Here is a 19474-nt window from a genome sequence, read left to right as displayed (position 1 = left end):
CTATCCAAAGTTACAACAACAACAAGAGCAGCAGATTTAATAGATGGAAAGATGAAAAAAATGACTGAAGGTCCACTTTAAAGACTAAACCTTTTTCTGATACTTGTTGATTACAAGGTAAAATCTGTATTTTTTGCTAGAAAATTATTTAGAACCCCCAAACATTATATTATATATATAAAATTTAGCAGAGACCCTAGAGAACAAAATGGTGGTTGTTGCAATATTTTATGTCACACTGTATTTGCGCAGCTGTCTTTCACACGCAATATTTTTTGGAAAAAATACACTTTAATACATTTTTTTTTAAAAACTAAACAGTAAAGTTAGCCCAATTTTGTTGTATAATGTGAAAGATGATGTTACGCCGCAAGAATCGTGATCTTTATTCTAAGCCACAAAAAAACGCGATTCTCACTTTAGCCAGAATCGTGCATCTCTAGGTGTTACCAACTCACCACAATGGACAAAAAAAAAAAAATCACACATACAGCATTTTTGGTAATGCATCGCAACCCATGTTAGTGCATTGCATGCAGGTACCGCCAACACACTGTATTCAACTCCAATTTAAGGTGAATGAAAAAGTCTTCAGCTCAAATCCCAGCCCATTGGTCACACCCCTCTGACATGTTTCACCCACAATGGGCCTAATCAGAGTTTATTAATGCATTGCTGCACACTGCAGAGCACTGCAACGTGTATCTGTTGGCAAGGTGTATTGGGGTCTCATTCGGGGTGAATGACTCCACAATGCATCAACGCATGCAACGTGAGCTGCTGTTTTACTGCAACGCTATAGTGTGTATGGGCCCCTATGTGTACATAGGCAACGTTATCCTACATCTTGTTCGTTTGTTCGCAAATCTGTTCAGTTTTCACGTCAGAATTTCGGCACGGATTGCTCTCTTACTACAGGCGTCGACACCCTTTATCTACTATGTATTGGCCAGCACTAAAATCGCTGATGTGACAAAACTCCGGTGCTGAGCCTTGCAAATTCACATCAGAACCGCTTTAAAAAACGCACCAGAACCGCTGAACAAATGCTTTTTTATTTGCAGTGAAAAAACGGACATAAAATTCACACTGGCCCAGCCTTAACCAGATGCCGCTCTGGGCAGAAACACTTACATAGTAGGTGATTCTGCACTTCCAGGTCTGGGACATGCACACGCAGCTCTCGCTGTGATTGAACACGGTGTCCTCCGGCGCCTGCCGATCGTTCGGGACACGTGGGAAAACGGCGATCTGCCTATGTGAACAAGGCAGATGGCCGTGCGGCGACAAGGTAAGGCTGTGATCCTGCTAAGCAGAAACACGGATCTCTGCCTTCCCACAGTACAAGCACCCCCCCACACACAGTTAGCAAACACTCCCTAGGCACACATTTAACCCTTTGATCGCCCCTGGTGTTAACCCCTTCCCTGCCAGTGTCATTAGTACAGTGACAGTGCATATTTTTAGCACTTATCACTGTATTAGTCACTGGTCCCCAAAAAAAGTATCAAAAAAGTGTCAGTTAGCTGTCCGATTAGTCCACTGCAATATCGCAGTTCTATAAGTCACTGATCGCCGCCATCACTAGTAAAAGTAAATAAATAAAATAAAAATTCCAAAATGATATCCCATAGTTTGTAGACGCTATAACTGTTCCACAATCAATATATGCTTATTGGGATTTTTTTTTTTTTACCAAAAATATGCAGCAGAATACATACTGGCCTAAGATCATGAATAAATTAGATTTTACGTTTTTTTATTGGGTATGTTTTATAGCAAGAAGTAGAAAAAAAATATTTTTCTCTAAATTATCAGTCTTTTTTTGTTTATAGCGCAAAAAAACAAAACAAAAGAAAAAATCGCAGAAAGCTCTATTTGTGGGAAAAAAAGGACACTTTTTTGGATACAGTGTCGCACGACCACGCAATTATCAAAGGAACGCAGTGCCGTATCGCAAAAAAAAAAAAAAAAAATGGCCTGGTCATGAAGGGGGTAAACCTTCCGGAGCTGAAGTGGTTAATGGGCTGCCCAAAAGAAGCTTAGCGCAATTTTTAAAACACACATTTTGTTGTGCGAATCACAGAATCACACCGCAACTGGGGTGACATTAACAACAATGGCAATCAAAACACACGGTGTGTGTGTGTGTGTTCCTGCCGCTATTCTGAATCACGGGGCAGAATCGCGTTGATTCTACCTGTGATTACAAAATGCTTAAAGTGAACGGGGGAGGCCTTAAAGTAGTCATTAAACAGAACAAAAACATACTTCCTATTAACGATGGCCCAGTCCTCAGTGTAACTTCGTATGCAGTCTTTGACATGAGGATCCATTTCACTGCAACAAGATAAAAAAAAAATACATGAAAATCAGAATCAAAATACAAAAAAACACCAGGCAATGATAGATTCACTTCTACAAATCAATGTCTATGCTTGCAAGCAATTAACATGTGCATATAATGCTCCCAACAGAATGATTTTTGATAGGCTGTAAAAAGATTTAAATACTACATATTTAAAAAAAGTTTAAAGTTCCTGTTCCTCCAGTGTGGTGACTGGTGTTTTTCCGCACTGGAAGAATGCGACTCACTGCGAGGACACATAGAAAACAATTATTTTCTGTGTGGCCTGTGTTACACCACAGTGCAACCTGGAGGTGTGGTGCAATTAACTGCGATAAAATGAAGATATGGAGCATTTTACCCCAGAGCACAGGAAGGCACTGCATGTCACTGCACACCAGTGCAATAAAGTTGCCAAAAAAAAAAAGAAGCTTAAATGCCTATGTTACCGCCTCCTACCGCCTGCTCACTGCAGCCGAAAACTGAAAGCTGACCTGCACACTAAACCGCTCTGGGCCTTTAAAGTGAAAGTGAGTGTCCCTTCGTTGGTGTCAGTGGGAGGAATAGTGCCCCATCATTTATATCACTGAGAGGAAGTGTCCCATCAGTGGAAGGAATAGTGTCCCATCATTGGTATCAGTGGAAGGAATAGTGTCCCATCATTGGTATCAGTGGAAGGAATAGTGTCCCATCATTGGTATTAGTGGGAGGAATAGTGCCACATCACTGGTATTAATGGGAGGAATAGTGCCCCATGAATGGTATTAATGGGAGGAATAGTTTCCTATCATTGATATTAATGGGAGGAATAGTGCCCCATCATTGGTATCAGTGGGAGGAATAGTGCCCCATCATTGGTATCAGTGGGAGGAATAGTGCCCCATCATTGGTATCAGTGGGAGGAATAGTGCCCCATCATTGGTATCAGTGGGAGGAATAGTGCCCCATCATTGGTATCAGTGGGAGGAATAGTGCCCCATCATTGGTATCAGTGGGAGGAATAGTGCCCCATCATTGGTATCAGTGGGAGGAATAGTGTCCCATCATTTGTATCAGTGGAAGGAATAGTGTCCCATCATTGGTATCAGTGGAAGGAATAGTGTCCCATCATTGGTATTAGTGGGAGGAATAGTGCCCCATCATTGGTATCAGTGGGAGGAATAGTGCCCCATCATTGGTATCAGTGGGAGGAATAGTGCCCCATCATTGGTATCAGTGGGAGGAATAGTGCCACATCACTGGTATTAATGGGAGGAATAGTGCCCCATGAATGGTATTAATGGGAGGAATAGTTTCCTATCATTGATATTAATGGGAGGAATAGTGCCCCATCATTGGTATCAGTGGGAGGAATAGTGCCCCATCATTGGTATCAGTGGGAGGAATAGTGCCCCATCATTGGTATCAGTGGGAGGAATAGTGCCCCATCATTGGTATCAGTGGGAGGAATAGTGCCCCATCATTGGTATCAGTGGGAGGAATAGTGCCCCATCATTGGTATCAGTGGGAGGAATAGTGCCCCATCATTGGTATCAGTGGGAGGAATAGTGCCCTATCATTGGTATCAGTGGGAGGAATATGGTGCCCCATCATTGGTATCAGTGGGAGGAATAATGCCCCATCATTGGTATCAGTGGGAGGAATAGTGCCCCATCATTGGTATCAGTGGGAGGAATAGTGCCCCATCATTGGTATCAGTGGGAGGAATAGTGCCCCATCATTGGTATCAGTGGGAGGAATAGTTTTCCAGCATTGGTATCTGTAGAAAGAATAGTGCCCCACTGTTGGTGTCAGTGGAAGGAATAGCGTTCTATTGTTGGCATCAGATGAATGATTGGTGCCTCACCAATGATGTCAGTGGGAGGAACAGCGCCCCAAGGGCCATATGAAAGGTAAAGGACCACATCCAGCCTACAGGCCACAGTTTAGAGACAAATGTTCTACGGCATGCTGGAAGGGGATAGGATTTTGTTTAAAAATCAGCCACAGCCCGAGTAGAAAAAAAAAAAAACCAAACTGCACGATTTTGGACACCATAGGTTCTGATTCACCTGCAATGTATTTTGCCAATTTAATATTAAAATTTCAATTTGGGCTTCAACACGGGTATATTAAATTTTAACATCCCCTATAACACCACCCCTCCCAAATCTATGGAACATTATAAATCAAGTCCAGAGGCTTCATTGTCACTAACCCCACCGCCTCCTTTTATGTGGACAGGCTATCCTCTCATTACATTATCAAAGAATACCAAACTGCAATAAATTTAAATGAAAGTAAGTAATAAATGGAGCCCCCATTACCTTTCTTCTGGTACGGATGAGACCACGGTCCTACATTCCCTGGGGGTGTACACCACCTCGATATCATCTGTAGGGAATTCATACAGATCCCGTAGAGGACCCGAATCCACAACCATAGGATGACTCATGAGATATTCCTCAAAATCCACAGGATCCACCACTTCTGTCAGAGGTACCTGAAGACACAAGATCACAGGACATGGTCATCCAATGAATGGCATTAACACCCAACTGCCGCACATAGGCCTCCATTGTGGTCCGAGGTTGCGTGCCAAGAGCACACTCACCGCGCGCTCCCAGCAACACTGATTGAGTTGTTGCTAAAGGGCTCCCGGTCTCTGTGATCAGAAGCCAATGGCGTGAGCTCCCGATCATGTGACTGCTGTGAGAGTCAACCACAATGATCATGTGATCAAGGTGTCATCTCCCAGGGTTAAGACCCAGTTACAGGGACCACCGGGAGGGATCAGGAAGGCGTTCATATTCAAACAAGCTGATCTAAGGAACTGGACACCTAGCATAACCAGTTGACCGGCTTTAAAGCCTATCCCTGGGCAAGTCCGATATCCAACCCAAATATATGGGAGGGAGGAGAACGGACACACCTCCGCTTTCCTCCCCTTCTAGCTGTTGAACCGGATGTGACGGACCCAGATGTTTCCTCGACCACGAAGGCCGGGAAAGAATGTAATGCAGTGCGATGTGCATTGTATTCCATTCAGTGAAGCACAGGGGGAAAAATGTGGGGTCTTTTAGACCCTGCATGCCTCATTAAAGAGAGCTTGTCACCAAAAGAATCACCCCATAGGGGACTTTGACCCCCATGTGATGGAAAAACAAAAAAGTAAAAAAATAACAAACAAACTCAGTGCAACCTCAGCTTTTATATTTTAAAATGAACTTTTAATGTGTTTTGTGTTACCTTTGCAGTAAATTATCCCAAAGATTTTCCATTGGGTTGAGGTCAGGGCTCTGTGCAGGCCAGTCAAGTTCTTCCACCCAAAATTCGCTCATCCATGTCTTTATGGACCTTGCTTTGTGCAACTGGTGTGCAGTCATGTTGGGACAGGAAGGGGCCATCCCCAAACTGTTCCCACAAAGTTGGGAGCATGAAATTGTCCAGAATGTCTTGGTATGCTGATGTCTTAAGAGTTCCCTTCACTGGAACTAAGGGGCCAAACCCAACCCCTGAAAAACAACCCCCACACCATAATCCCCCTCCACCAAATGATTTGGACCAGTGCACAAAGAAAGGTCCATAAAGACATGGAGGAGTGAGTTTGTAGTGGAGGAACTTGACTGGCCTGACCTCAACCCGATAGAACACCTTTGGGATGAATTAGAGCGGAGCCAAGCCTTCTCGTCCAACATCAGCGCCTGATCTCACAAATGCGCTTTTGGAAGAATGGTCAAACATTCCCATAGACACACTCCTAAACCTTGTGGACGGCCTTCCCAGAAGAGTTGAAGCTGTTCTAGCGGTAAAGGGTGGGCCAACTCAATATTACATAGTTACATAGTAGGTGAGGTCGAAAAAAGACACAAGTCCATCAAATCCAACCTATGTATGTGATTATATTTCAGTATTACATTGTATATCCCTGTATGTTGCGGTTATTCAGGTGCTTATCTAATAGTTTCTTGAAACTATCGATGCTCCCCGAGACCATTGAACCCTACGGACTAAGACTGGGATGCCATTAAAGTTCATGTGCATGTAAAGGCAGGCGTCCCAATACTTTTGGTATTATAGTGCATGTTCAATAGGCGTCTTCATCTCAGTTCCTACAGCTCCCAGGACAGTCTAGTTCTGAGCCTGACCTTCCCCCAGGGTCTGCCGTTCCCCTGAAAAGCGATCCACGTTCTGGTCGCTTTTTCGGAGGTGCTTGAGAGGCCGTGAAGAGGCAATATGTCGCTTCCTCACTGCCTTATTTAACCCAATAATTGCCATACTACCATTCTGCAAGCATGTGAATGGCACGCAATATTGAAGAAGCCACAAAGAACTGCGTTTGCCGCGTTTTGGCGGCAGTACCTCCGTTTAAGTTTTGCATGTGTACAGCCATAAGCAGCTGTACGTTAGTGTTCAGGTGGGCAGTTTGGGAGCGGTAAAACCACGGCTTTACTAGCCACCGCCCCCCCCCCCCTCATCCCGGGCCGCAAGTGTGAACAAAGAGCTACACAAATAGAATATAAGCCCGCTCCCTGTAGACTCACCGAGGCGTGGTGCGATCCCCCACCTCCTACGCTCAGGTTTTTGTACAGTTGAGGGGAGCCATATTGTCCTGAGATTTGCTTGCGTACCTCCGCAGCCACAGTCCTATAAGAAGTCAAAAAAAAATTACACCAAATAAGCACAAGGAGTGCAGTTTTCCCCTTCAATCAACATTCACACATAACTGCAAAATGACACCAAAAAATACAATATACCAAATAGACTTAAAGTGATTCTAAAAGGAAATAATTTTTCTTAATTAACAAACATGTTATACTTACCTGCTCTGTGTAATGGTTTTGCACAGAGCAGCCCGGATCCTTCTTTTTTGGGTCCCCCACCAGCTCCTCCCCCCTACCATGTGCTTCCAATAGCAAGCCTCTTGTTATGGGGGGGCACTCGAGAAGGCTCGCTCCTGAGCCGCGCTTTGTGTGGCCATTCACACACAGAGCATAGTTTAGCCCTGCCCCGCTCTCTCCTCATTGGCTCACTGGCCGGAGCCAATGGCTCCAGCGGCTGTGTGAACCAATGAGGAGAGAGAGAGAGACCCGGAAGAGCCACTGCTCTCATGCACATCCCTGGATCTAGATGGAGCTCAGGTATTAATGGGGCTGGGGGGGGGCTGCAACCAGAAGGTTTTTTTTACCTTAGTGCATAGAATGCATTGAAGTGAAAAAATCTTAAAGTGGAGTTCCACCCCCCCCAAAAAAAAAAAAAAAAATTAACGTGCATAAAAAAAAAAATAAAAAAAAAAAAATTTGGAGAAATTTTTTTTTTTTACTCACCTCTAAATGCCTGTTGTTAGGGGGTCCCTTGTAGTCTGCCTCCTTCAAAGCCTGGGCTCTTGACGTCACTTCCCCTCGGTGCAGGAAGGGAGATCGCCTCTCCCCCCTCCCTCTGTCAATCATCTGGGACACGTGACAGGTCCCAGATGATTGCGCAGCCAATCACGGCGCGCAGGCGCCGCTCGCCGGGCACCCACAGCCGGGCACCCACAGCTACAATGCCAGCGCCGCCGAGCGGAGGGGGAGACGAGCGGGGCTTCGTTCCCCCGCATCGCTGGACCCTGGGACAGGTAAGTGTCCGATTATTAAAAGTCAGCAGCTGCAGTATTTTTTTTTTTTTAAGCGGAACTCCGCTTTAAGCCTTTAGAACCACTTTAAATACTACATTATTATTATTATTATACAGGATTTATATAGCGCCAACGGTTTACGCAGCGCTTTACAATATAAAAAGGAGACAATACAGTTATAATAAAATAAAATACAAGAGGATTACGAGGTCCCTGCTCAGAAGAGCTTACAATTTAATAGGGTGGGGCAGGTGGTACAAAAGGTTGTAACAGTTGCAACAAAAATAAAAATGTGGGACTTTAAATGAGACACGTGCGGTAATGTGCCGCCATCCCTATTATTATAAGAGGAGGAGGAGGGTTGGGACTTTAAATGAGGTGTGTAACCAACAGTTGGTATAGAACATAAACACGGTATAGATAAATATACAAAAAAAATATTATTAGTAAATAAAGGTTTTTTATTGAGAGGTCTCATAAGCAAATTATGGAAGTATTACATCATGGAAACAGCAATTTATGCGGTGAAATATATGCGTCAAATATGCAATCGAGCCATAACGCACTACCACGGGGATATGAAATTTAGAGCCGGTCAAGTGAAGAATCACATTAGTATTACAATGTAAGGCAAAAAAATTGATGTGAAAAACAAACATCTAAAACACATGATTAAAAACAGAAAAACTGCATCTTATAACGCTCAACGCGTTTCGTGGACTTCATTCCACTTCCTCAGGAGCAGGTGCAATCTGCATATATGTCGGCTCAAAATATTGACACATGGTGCTAAGGACCAAGGGCTGTCTGGGGACCGTCTATACCGGGAACTGGGAGAGTGATACCCGTGAACGTCAGATGAAAGTGTGAGGACTTGTGCTGTCAGTTATATCCATGGTCCAAGGAAAAGTGCACCCCCCCCCCCCCACGTCAGCTGGTGTCAGTGCCCGCTCATCCCATCCTGCTGCTAAAATAACTTGGTTATGTTCATACAATCCCCTGTGTTAGAGAACGTTGTGTGCTTTATTTAAACAAATGCATTTTATACCTTATTTCAGAGCGCCGCTCAGCGCTCACGTGACTTCCCACCGCTCTCCTCCTGGCCGATGTCGGTGGGGGATTCTCAGCCCCTCCCACTGAAGCTCTCGGATCAGGAGATGAGAGCGGAGGGCATTCACGTGAGCGCCACTCTTTAATAAGGTATAAAAACTGCATTTTGTTTGAAAGTATGTACACTGGGGCACATAATGTAATGGAACGCAGGGGATCATATGAAGAGAACAACGTGGCTTTACAACCACTTTGACGAAAAAAACCTGGAAGCTGATTGGCTACCGAGCACAGCTGCACCAGATTTTGCACTCTCCAGTTTTAGTAAATCTCCCCCTATATGCTTTATGGAGACCACAATCCATTTTATGAATGAATGCCTAATGAATGGAGGCCACAATATGCATTATGAATGAACGCTTTATGAACAGAGACCATATTACCGTACATACTCGAGTATAAGTCGTTCCGAGTAAAAGTCGAGACCCTAATTTACCACAGAAAAATGGGAAAAACTTATTGACTCGAGTATAAGCCTAGGGTGAGAAATGCACAGCTACTGTAAGTGGAAAAGAGGGTCAACAATGCCCATTTGCAGCCATAGGTCCCCCGAACTTCAAACTCGGTAGTTAAGGGTTCCTAGGTGCCCCCTAGCTGCAGCCAAAATTTGGGGTCTCTGAACCCAAAGGGTCCCGAAATGACATTGCTGCAGATGGACACAGTTAACCCCATATCTCGGGGCCACTTAATGCTAGGAACACCAAATTTAGTGTGCAAACCCACTGGAACTGGTTCCATAAAATATCCAAAGCTGGAGTTTCTAGCACCAAGTGGCCCCGAGACACAGGGCCCCAAAAATCAGTTCAGAAAATGTCAAGCACTTTTCTGCAAGAGAATGACATTTTCCAAACCGATTTTGGGGCCCCGTATCTCGGGTATGTTGGATATGTTGTGGTACCAGTTCTACTGGGTGTGCACACCAAATTTGGGGTTTCTAGCACCAAGTGGCCCTGAGATACGGGGCCCCAAAGTCGGTTCAGAAAATGTCAAGCACTTTTCTGCAGCAGAGAATGACATTTTCTGAACCGATTTTGGGGCCCCGTATCTCAGGGCCACTTGGTGCTAGGAACCCCAGCTTTGGATATGTTGTGGTACCAGTTCCCCTGGGTTTGGGGTTTCTAGCACCAAGTGGCCCTGAGATACGGGGCCCCAAATTTGGTTTGGAAAATGACATTTTTTGCTGCAGAAAAGTGCTTGACTCGAGTATAAGCCATGGATAGGCACTTTCAGCACAAAAAAATGTGCTGAAAAACTCGACTTATACTCGAGTATATACGGTATGTTTTATTAATGAAGACTTTGTGATTAAAGATCACAATATGATTTATGAATGGATGCATTAGGAGTGGAGACCACAATCCATTTTATGAATGGATGCATTATGAGTGGAGACCCCAATCCCTTTTATGAATGGATGCATTAGGAGTGGAGACCACAATCCATTTTATGAATGGATGCATTATGAGTGGAGACCCCAATCCCTTTTATGAATGGATGCATTACGAGTGGAGACCACAATCCATTTTATGAATGGATGCATTACGAGTGGAGACCACAATCCATTTTATGAATGGATGCATTATGGAGACCACAATCCATTTTATGAATGGATCCATTATGAGTGGAGAGCACAATCCATTTTATGAATAGATGCATAATGAGTGGAGACCCCAATCCCTTTTATGAATGGATGCATTATGAGTGGAGACCACAATCCATTTTATGAATGGATCCATTGAGTGGAGACCAGAATACATTTTATGAATGGATACATTATGAGTGATGACACCAATCCCTTTTATGAATGGATGCATTATGGAGACCACAATCCATTTTATGAATGGATGCATTATGGAGACCACAATCCATTTTATGAATGGATGCATTATGAGTGGAGACCACAATCCATTCTGTGAATGGATGCATTATGGAGATCACAATCCATTTTATGAATGGATCCATTATGAGTGGAGACCACAATCCATTTTATGAATGGATGCATAATGAGTCGAGACCTCAATCCTTTTTCATGAATGGATGCATTATGAGTGGAGACCACAATCCATTTTATGAATGGATCCATTGAGTGGAGACCAGAATACATTTTATGAATGGATACATTATGAGTGATGACACCAATCCCTTTTATGATTGGATGCATTATGAGTGGAGACACCAATCCCTTTTATGAATGGATGTATTATGAATGGAGACCACAATCCATTTTATGAACGGAAACCCTGTAGCCAGAATATTCTTTTCAACAAAAATCTTCCATATTCAGGTAGTTCTATTTTGCGCCCCTTCTACGTACAGAGACCGATTTTGCGAAAGTGTCTTGCTTTCCTTCTAAAAGTGCGTCAAATTCAAGTGCCACTTCTAAACAGGTACACGAGCTTGGCACATGCTGTGCCACCATTAGCATTCACGTGAGACACGTTCACAAAATCTTTCATTATGAATTCCAGGGACTGTGCGCTGCGGTGCTCTGCATCACAAAAAAGGGGCGCAGGTCTGTTTTTCTGTCCGTTGTACAGCGTTGGCAGCCCATTCAAATGAATGGGATCCCTGAATGCAACGCATATTAAAGTGAGCACGCTAACACACTGCAACAGACCAGAATAGGTGTGAATCTTAAAGAGGAACTTCACTTTTGTTGAGAAAAATAAAAAACACCCCCCTCTGGGTGATCTATGTACATTGCAGGCATTTTAACAAACTTTGTTGCAGATTCCTACCTTTTGTTATTCTGAAGAAATCAGCGATTGTCTGTGTCCATGTACAAAATGAATGGAACTGACTTTATAATTAGCTGCTGCACCTGCCGGGGTTCTAATGAGGGAAAACTGCAGGGTCTGCATCCTTTTAGATGCGATTTCCTATTGGGAGGATCTCACCAAAAATTTTGTTGCAGGGGATGCCCGAAATCAGACTTGTATCTTGGTGCAGACTTCTGGGAAAATCAGTGAGCCAATCACACGAGCAGGAAATTACATTTCTGGGCGGGGGGCGTTCTGTATACATTCTGTGTACAGAGCGCCTCCAGGTGGCCATATTGCATTTTACAGAAAATGACAGCACTGCAGATGGAAAAGGAAAGGTCATTTTTAATAACATTCAACTACAATATGACTTGTGTCCCAATTGTACACGCTATATTATTTTATTTTTTTAAATTTGTTATTTTTTTTCCCCACAAAAGTGGAGTTACCCTTTAATTAAATTAAATCTGAGCTCCATTTAGGAAGCTTGGGACTAAGGGGGCAGAGGGGGGCTCCCAAGCTTCCTAAATGGAGCCTCATCTACTGGAACAAATCTCTGCAGACGAGTGACATTGATGCCTCCTGAGGAACGCGGTAAAAGGGAGTGAATTACAATTAATGAAGAATTTCATTCGTCTGCTCCTCAGGCTAAAATCTGAACGATATCCCTGGCATCATTAAAATATTCATATAACATAATACAATCACCCCACACATGTCATCTGGCAATTCGGCGTTATTAAAAAAAAATACCTTTCCATCTCAACCTGCGGCCAACACAGATTTTTTTAAACTGACCCAAAATCCACTTTCTTCTGCCTAGCAACCAGAAAAAATAGATCGGGATTCCCCAGCCCTTGCTCTGTGCTTTTAAAAATTGTATTATGTGTGCAAGATGTACAACTGGAAAAAATAAATAAATAAAATAAAATAAATAAAATAAAAATAAATAAATAAAATAAAATTCTGGAGGGATTTTTATTCATTTTATTAAAACTGGAATATCACGTAAAAAAAAAAAAAAAAAACACAACTAATTCTTTCAAAGAATTATGATCACCAAATTGAACCATATAAGTAGATGTAAACACTAAAGGCTAATTTACACTTGCGGTCGGAATGGGGAAGGGGTGCTAAAAATAGGTCCAGATGCCCTCCCCACCCCAAGCAGCAGAGGCAGCCGGATGGGGGGGGGTGTCCACATGTCCCAGTGCTGACGACAAATATGCAGTGAGGCAGTTTAACCACTTCAATACCGGGCATTTTCACCCCCTTCCCGCCCAGGCCAATTTTCCGTTTCCAGAGCTGTCGCATTTTGAATGACAATTGCGCGGTCATGCAACACTGTATTTAAATGAAATTTTTATCTTTTTTTTTTACCCCACAAATAGAGCTTTCTTTTTGGTGGTACTTGATCACCTTTGCGGTTTTCATTTTTTGCGCTATAAACAAAAGAAGAGAGTGACAAATATGTTTTACTTTTTGCTATAAGTAATATCGCAATTTAAAAAACAAAAACAAAAAAAAACAAATTTCTTTCTCAGTTTAGGCCTCAGCGGGAAACACACAGCTATTGAAATGAAAGCTGTGATGTTCCCGGCGCTGTAATCAAACAGGCGGCGGCGGCTCTCCTCTCCCTTCACTGGCTGCAATGGGGACACAGGCTGCACTACCAGGGACACTGGCTGGCTGCATCTGACGGGCACTGGTGAGGCTGCATTGATCTCTTGTATCATGTTCGCAGTCTCTGACTCTCTGACCATGTCCCAAGTCTCTGACCATCTCCTGTACTATGTCTGCAGTCTCTGACCATCTCTTGTATCATGTCTGCAGTCTCTGACCATCTCCTGTACTATGTCTGCAGTCTCTGACCATCTCTTGTATCATGTCTGCAGTCTCTGACCATCTCCTGTACTATGTCTGCAGTCTCTGACCATCTCTTGTATCATGTCTGCAGTCTCTGACCATCTCCTGTATCATGTCTGCAGTCTCTGATCATCGCCTGCATCATGTCCCCAGTCTCTGATCATCTCCTGTTCCATGTCTGCAGTCTCTGACCATCTCCTGTATTATGTCCCCAGTCTCTGACCATCTCCTGTACTATGTCTGCAGTCTCTGACCATCTCCTGTACCATGTCCCCAGTCTCTGACCATCTCCTGTACCATGTCTGCGGTCTCTGACCATCTCCTGTACCATGTCTGCGGTCTCTGACCATCTCCTGTACCATGTCTGCGGTCTCTGACCATCTCCTGTATCATGTCCCCGGTCTCTGATCATCTTCTGTACCATGTCTGCAGTCTCTGACCATCTCCTGTATCATGTCTGCAGTTTCTGATCATCTCCTGTACCATGTCTGCAGTCTCTGACCATCTCCTGTATCATGTCTGCAGTCTCTGATCATCTCCTGTATCATGTCTGCAGTCTCTGATCATCTCCTGTACCATGTCTGCGGTCTCTGACCATCTCCTGTATCATGTCTGCAGTCTCTGATCATCTCCTGTACCATGTCTGCGGTCTCTGACCATCTCCTGTATCATGTCCGCAGTCTCTGATCATCTCCTGTACTATGTCTGCAGTCTCTGACCATCTCCTGTAAAAAAATATTTTTTAAAACAGTTTCTTTCGGTATCGGTGTTGGTTTTTCGGGATCAAGGAAGATTTATTTTTGGTATCGGTTTCGGCACCAAAAAAAAAATTCGGTGCATTTTCAAGTGCACCTGTAGTGCAGAGTGTTTTTGCCTTTAGTAAATAAACCCCATAGTGTCTACAGAAAAGGGGATATATTTATGTCAATTTTATTATTATTTTTTTTACTAGAAATGGCGGCGATCTGCGATTTTTAGAGGGACTCCAACATTGCGGCAGAGACAGATCGGACACTTTTTTGGGACCAGTGACATTTATACAGCGATCAGTGCTATAAAAACGCATTGATTACTGTATGAATGTCACTGGCAGGGAAGGGGTCAACACCAGGGGAGATCAAGGGGTTAAATGTGTTCCCTGGGAGGTGTTTCTAACTGTATGGGGGGCTGGGCTGACTGGAGGAGGAGAGAGATCGCTGTTTCTAATCCCTAGGAACAGACGATCACTCTCCGCTCCCCTGTCAGAACGGGGATCCGCCGTGTTTACACTGGCAGAGCCCCGTTCTGCCTCTATGTGGAGTGATCACGGGTTGCCGGCGGACTTCGCACCTGCCCGCCACGCGCGTGCGCCTGCTATATTTGTTGCACAAAGCGACGTACGATGGCGATTCGCGTAATAGAGCCAACCTGCCGCAGTATAACCGCAGCCGCTGGTCTTTAAGTGGTTAAAAACGGACCTCAATCTTCAGGAATCCTGACGATATCGCTGGCTGTTGCTGTCCCAGGCGGAGGTGCATTTGGTATCAATCCACCTGCGACAGGAGCCGGCGCTATGCAGGAAGCATCGGCTCTGCTCTCTACTGCAGCCACATGCTTCCTCCACCGCCGGCTCCATTCTCAACACTGATGTTCTGGGACGGCGCCATTCCACAGCAGGTCATCGCGGGTCACAACAGAGGGCTCCCGCGGTTGGGCACCCCTGCAGCGGAGGGAGAGAAGAACTAAAGACAACTTCTCCTTCTCTATACGGCTTTAGCCCAACACCTGGCTACACATAATTGTAAAACGGTCACTTGTGGTCTTCATCAGAATCCCGAATGACAACAATGGAGAATAAATTGGGAAATAGGGAGAGTGTTAAAACCTTGTAGCGGGAAGTGGCTGAACAAGAACCTTAACGGTAGGACCACCAGGTATTATTTTAACCTCTGATCGCAGAGGGGCCGCACATTTGCATGAATTGCTGCCCGTAAACCTGTGGCGACAGCGCACGCGCGCTGCACGCTCCCGCCACAGTTACTGTTGTCTAACCGAAAGGGTTTTTTTTTTTAGATCACATGCCTGCCGTAAACAGCCAATCCCGGTGGTCACGTGGTCTTAAGCCACGCTGCCCCCCACGTCATAAACCTCTTAAAGGGCCGGGAGGTGCCAACGCCAAGAGGTTAATAATAAAAGCTGCAGGTTTAAAAAGACTGAAAATGTCTTCTGAAATGTCATTTCAGGATTTTCTAACATTTCAGTATCGGTGCCGATACTAAGGGTACTTTCACACTGGGGGGGGGGGGGGGGGGTGTGCTGGTGTTATTCGGCCACTAGCGGGGCGCTTTTAACCCCCGCTGGTGGCCGAAGAAAGTGTTAAAAGCGCCCGTATTGTAGCGTTTTGGCAGCGCTGCCCATTTATTTCAATAGGCAGGGCGTTTTGGGAGCGCTGTACACACCGCCCCAAAGATGCTGCTTGCAGCACTTTTTTTCCCGTCCTGCAAGCACACCGCCCCAGTGTGAAAGCTCTCGGGCTTTCACACTGGGGAGGCGTGAGAGGCGCTTTTTTCAGGCGCTATTTTTAGCGCTAAAACACCTGAAAAGCGCCCCAGTGTGAAAGGGGTCTAAGTATTTGCATGAGTACTTGTGCAAATGTTTTTGATACTAAAACTGATACTTTTTTGCGATTTCATGGCGACTTCCGTTGACTTCTGTCCCCCCGCTGTTTGCAGGTCGGTCCAACACTTACCCCATCTAGGCAGGCAGCGGGCTCCGTGTCCTCTCCTCCAGCGCGTGGCTCCTCCCCTCCTCCTATGCGTCCAATAGGATCGCCTGTCCTTTCAGCCAATCGGGTGACGGGTCTCAAAACCTGCTTCCTGACTGGCCGGGAGGAGGATCAGTGTTACAATAGTGAATATTCATCCGTTGTTGTAAAACACCTGGGTGGGCTCCGTTCGCATTGTCTGCGTCCAGAGCCCGCCCTATTTTGAAGCCTATCAGAGCCAAGGTGCTTCAAAAAACACTTCAAAATGCATCCGGCACCCTGCAGCAGGCCGGACGCATTGGATAGGGAGAGGCGGTGATGGATGGGGGGGGGGGGGGGGGGGCGGTGCCCCAAATGGACGAGCCGCCCCTGGTTAAATGATATTGCAAGCCGTAATGAAATTTGGGAGGGCCAAACCCCACTGATCTGTGGCTTTGAAACTGCGCTGAAGTGCGATCTGCGCCTCCAATTTCATTGAGGCTTGTGGCTTCATTTAACAGAAGTCAATGTAAGTCGCAATGAAATCGTAAATGGGGTGCGACTTGTCATGCGATTTTGAACTGTCAAGTCGCATGACAAAAAAAAAAACACTGGTGTGAACTGTAAAAAAACAAAATTAAATCCATGGGCAAAATAGTTGTCGGTAATTGGTATCGGCGAGTACTTGAGAAAAAGTATCCGTACTCAGTCTTTAAAAACTGGTATCGGTGCATCCCTACGTTTCAGTGATTGGGATTATATAGACTTTGAGAAAACAGAATATTATCAACAAATTCTGAGCAATAAAAAAAAAAAAAAAAAATATCTCAAGCTCCTTCTGGTGGAAATACCCGGCAGCTAAGAATAAAATATCTATGGAGAGAAAAATGCAAGAGCAGCAAAGTCGTCAATAGATCTTTGTGCGGTGCTGACTGGTGGAATTTCTGTCTCGGCTCCCATGACAAATGACCGAAAACTGCGTATTTACTTAGAACAAAAAAAAAAGAAAAGATATAACCGCTTAAATCTTATCCAGACAGATCTACGCAGTTCAATAACACAGCGGAAAGAGAAGAGGTGTGCAGTACCCAATCATAAATCCGCACACAGCGAGGGGCCGGAGGTGTCAGAAGAGGCCTTGGGGCAAACCGCTTATTATCATTTTAAAGAGACCCTCCTCCCCCATCACCATCACCATCACCTTGTCCACACAGCTCAAAGTGCCAGGGTTGATTTAAAAGAGAAGTATGGGGTTAACTTTTTTTTTTTTTACAGAATCATACTTACCTAGGAGGATGCCGCATCTGTCCACCGCCAGCTCTAACACTGGAGAACCGAGCGATCAAATACTGCAGATCGCTCGATTCTTAGGGCTCCTGAGCAGAGAGCCGGTGACTGACAGAGAGCCCGCCCAATCCCCCCCGTGCTCACTGGAGCTCTGGGCTGTGGAGGGGACGGGAGTGGCCGGCTCAGGCTCTCATTGGCTCACTGAGAGGCTGAGCCGTGTGCCGGTCCAGGCGTGTGGGCGGATATTGCCCAGGGCTGGACCAGCTCTGTGACATCAGCAGACAGGGGACTTCAACCCGCTGTCTGCTGATAAACGGGTCACAGGAGTGCAGAACAAAATACATACCTTCCAACTTTTTGAGATCAGAATGAGGGACCTATTAGCAAACATATGTAGGCATAGGACACACCCCCTGCCACACCCACTTAAAGGAGTATTATACAAAAGAAAAGCATAGCAAAACCCACAAGTGCTTTTTTTTTTTTTTTTACCACTATTATTCCTTATATCGGCTTCTGACATTTACAAGGGCAGCAATTTATACGTTGGATGAAAGATTTAGCACTGGGAAACACTTTCTGAAAGATAAAAAGTGCATTTTATATACAACTATATAGATCAGACCAAAATAAGGGACAAATGAGGAGGAAAGAGGGACAGAGGGACATTGCTCCAAATCAGGGACAGTCCCTCGAAATCAGGGACAGTTGAGAGCTATGCGAACTACACTCCTGTGATCTCCATGAGAAGCACAGCCAAACAAGCTTTGTCTGTACTTCTCCTTTAAAACGGGGTTCCCCCAAAAGTGGAACTTCCACTCATCGGATCCCCCCCCCCCCCCTCCGGTGTCACAATTGGCAACTTTCAGGGGGGTGCAGATACCTGTCTAATACAGGTATCTGCACCCACTTCCGGGAATAGACTTCAGCGGGAGTCACACCCCCTCCCGCACTCTCCCACTGTCTCCTGGGAAAGACACAGGTCCCAGGAGACAGCGGGGACCATTGAGAACGCGCATGCGCAGTAGGGAATCGGGAAGTGAAGCCGCAACGCTTCACTTCCTGATTCCCTCACTGAGAATGGCGGCGGCAGCACCCGAGGATCGAGGGACGGCTCTGTCTCGGGTGCCGACACCGCTGGACCCCAGGACAGGTGAGTGACCTTATTTTAAAAGTCAGCAGCTGCAGCATTTGTAGCTGCTGACATCTAAAAAAATTTTTTTCACTGGACTCCCGCTTTAAAGCCCAAGTATGGGTTAAATTTATATGTAAAAAAAAAAAAAAAAAAGGCCCCTGGTGGTTTAAAAAGAAAACAAAAAAGAAAAATCAGCTCTGGCTGCAATACTTACCTCTCCTCTTTGGCTCTGTCCTCTGCAGCAATAGCTTTTCGCCTCTAGATGTCCTCAGTCTTCTGGTCTGAATGATGGAAGACTAAGGATATCCTATGAGCGCGGGGTGTCTTGGACCCGCTCCCTGAGAGGCGTCAACACGGCACCCAACATTTATATTCAATGAGGCTGAGAGAGGCAATGACATCATCATATCAGTACTGCTCTCTGGATCAATGAATGCCCACTAATAGACCTGAAGAGGAAGAGAACCCTGCGAGTCACGTGATTGGTGGGGACACAAAGAAGGGTTTATTATAACCCTCCCTCACTCTATTAAATCTTTTTTTTTTTTTTTTAATTGCTTTTTTTTCTACTTTAGGGCTCCATTCACACTCTTTACATTATATGGATCAAAATCGCATCAAAGAAGTGCAGGCACCCATTCAAAGTCGC

General features: G+C 45.0%; 1 protein-coding gene across 1 annotated transcript in view; it reads right to left on the bottom strand.

Moving 5' to 3' along the window:
• DOCK7 (dedicator of cytokinesis 7) overlaps positions 1 to 19474 on the bottom strand; it is a 272852-nt gene that overhangs the window by 236037 nt on the left and 17341 nt on the right. Inside the window, exons 2-4 of the mRNA XM_073593823.1 lie at positions 6871 to 6973; positions 4654 to 4829; positions 2272 to 2340 (exon numbers count right to left, since the gene is read on the bottom strand). Coding sequence (XP_073449924.1) covers positions 2272 to 2340; positions 4654 to 4829; positions 6871 to 6973 — 348 coding nt within the window. The remainder of the gene's footprint in view (positions 1 to 2271; positions 2341 to 4653; positions 4830 to 6870; positions 6974 to 19474) is intronic.

This window comes from Aquarana catesbeiana, linkage group LG07 (genome assembly GCF_042186555.1).
Source record: "Aquarana catesbeiana isolate 2022-GZ linkage group LG07, ASM4218655v1, whole genome shotgun sequence".
NCBI classification, from domain to species: Eukaryota; Metazoa; Chordata; class Amphibia; order Anura; family Ranidae; genus Aquarana; species Aquarana catesbeiana.
The sequence above is the reverse complement of the archived record's forward strand: the minus strand, read 5'-3'. Positions and strand labels throughout refer to the sequence as shown.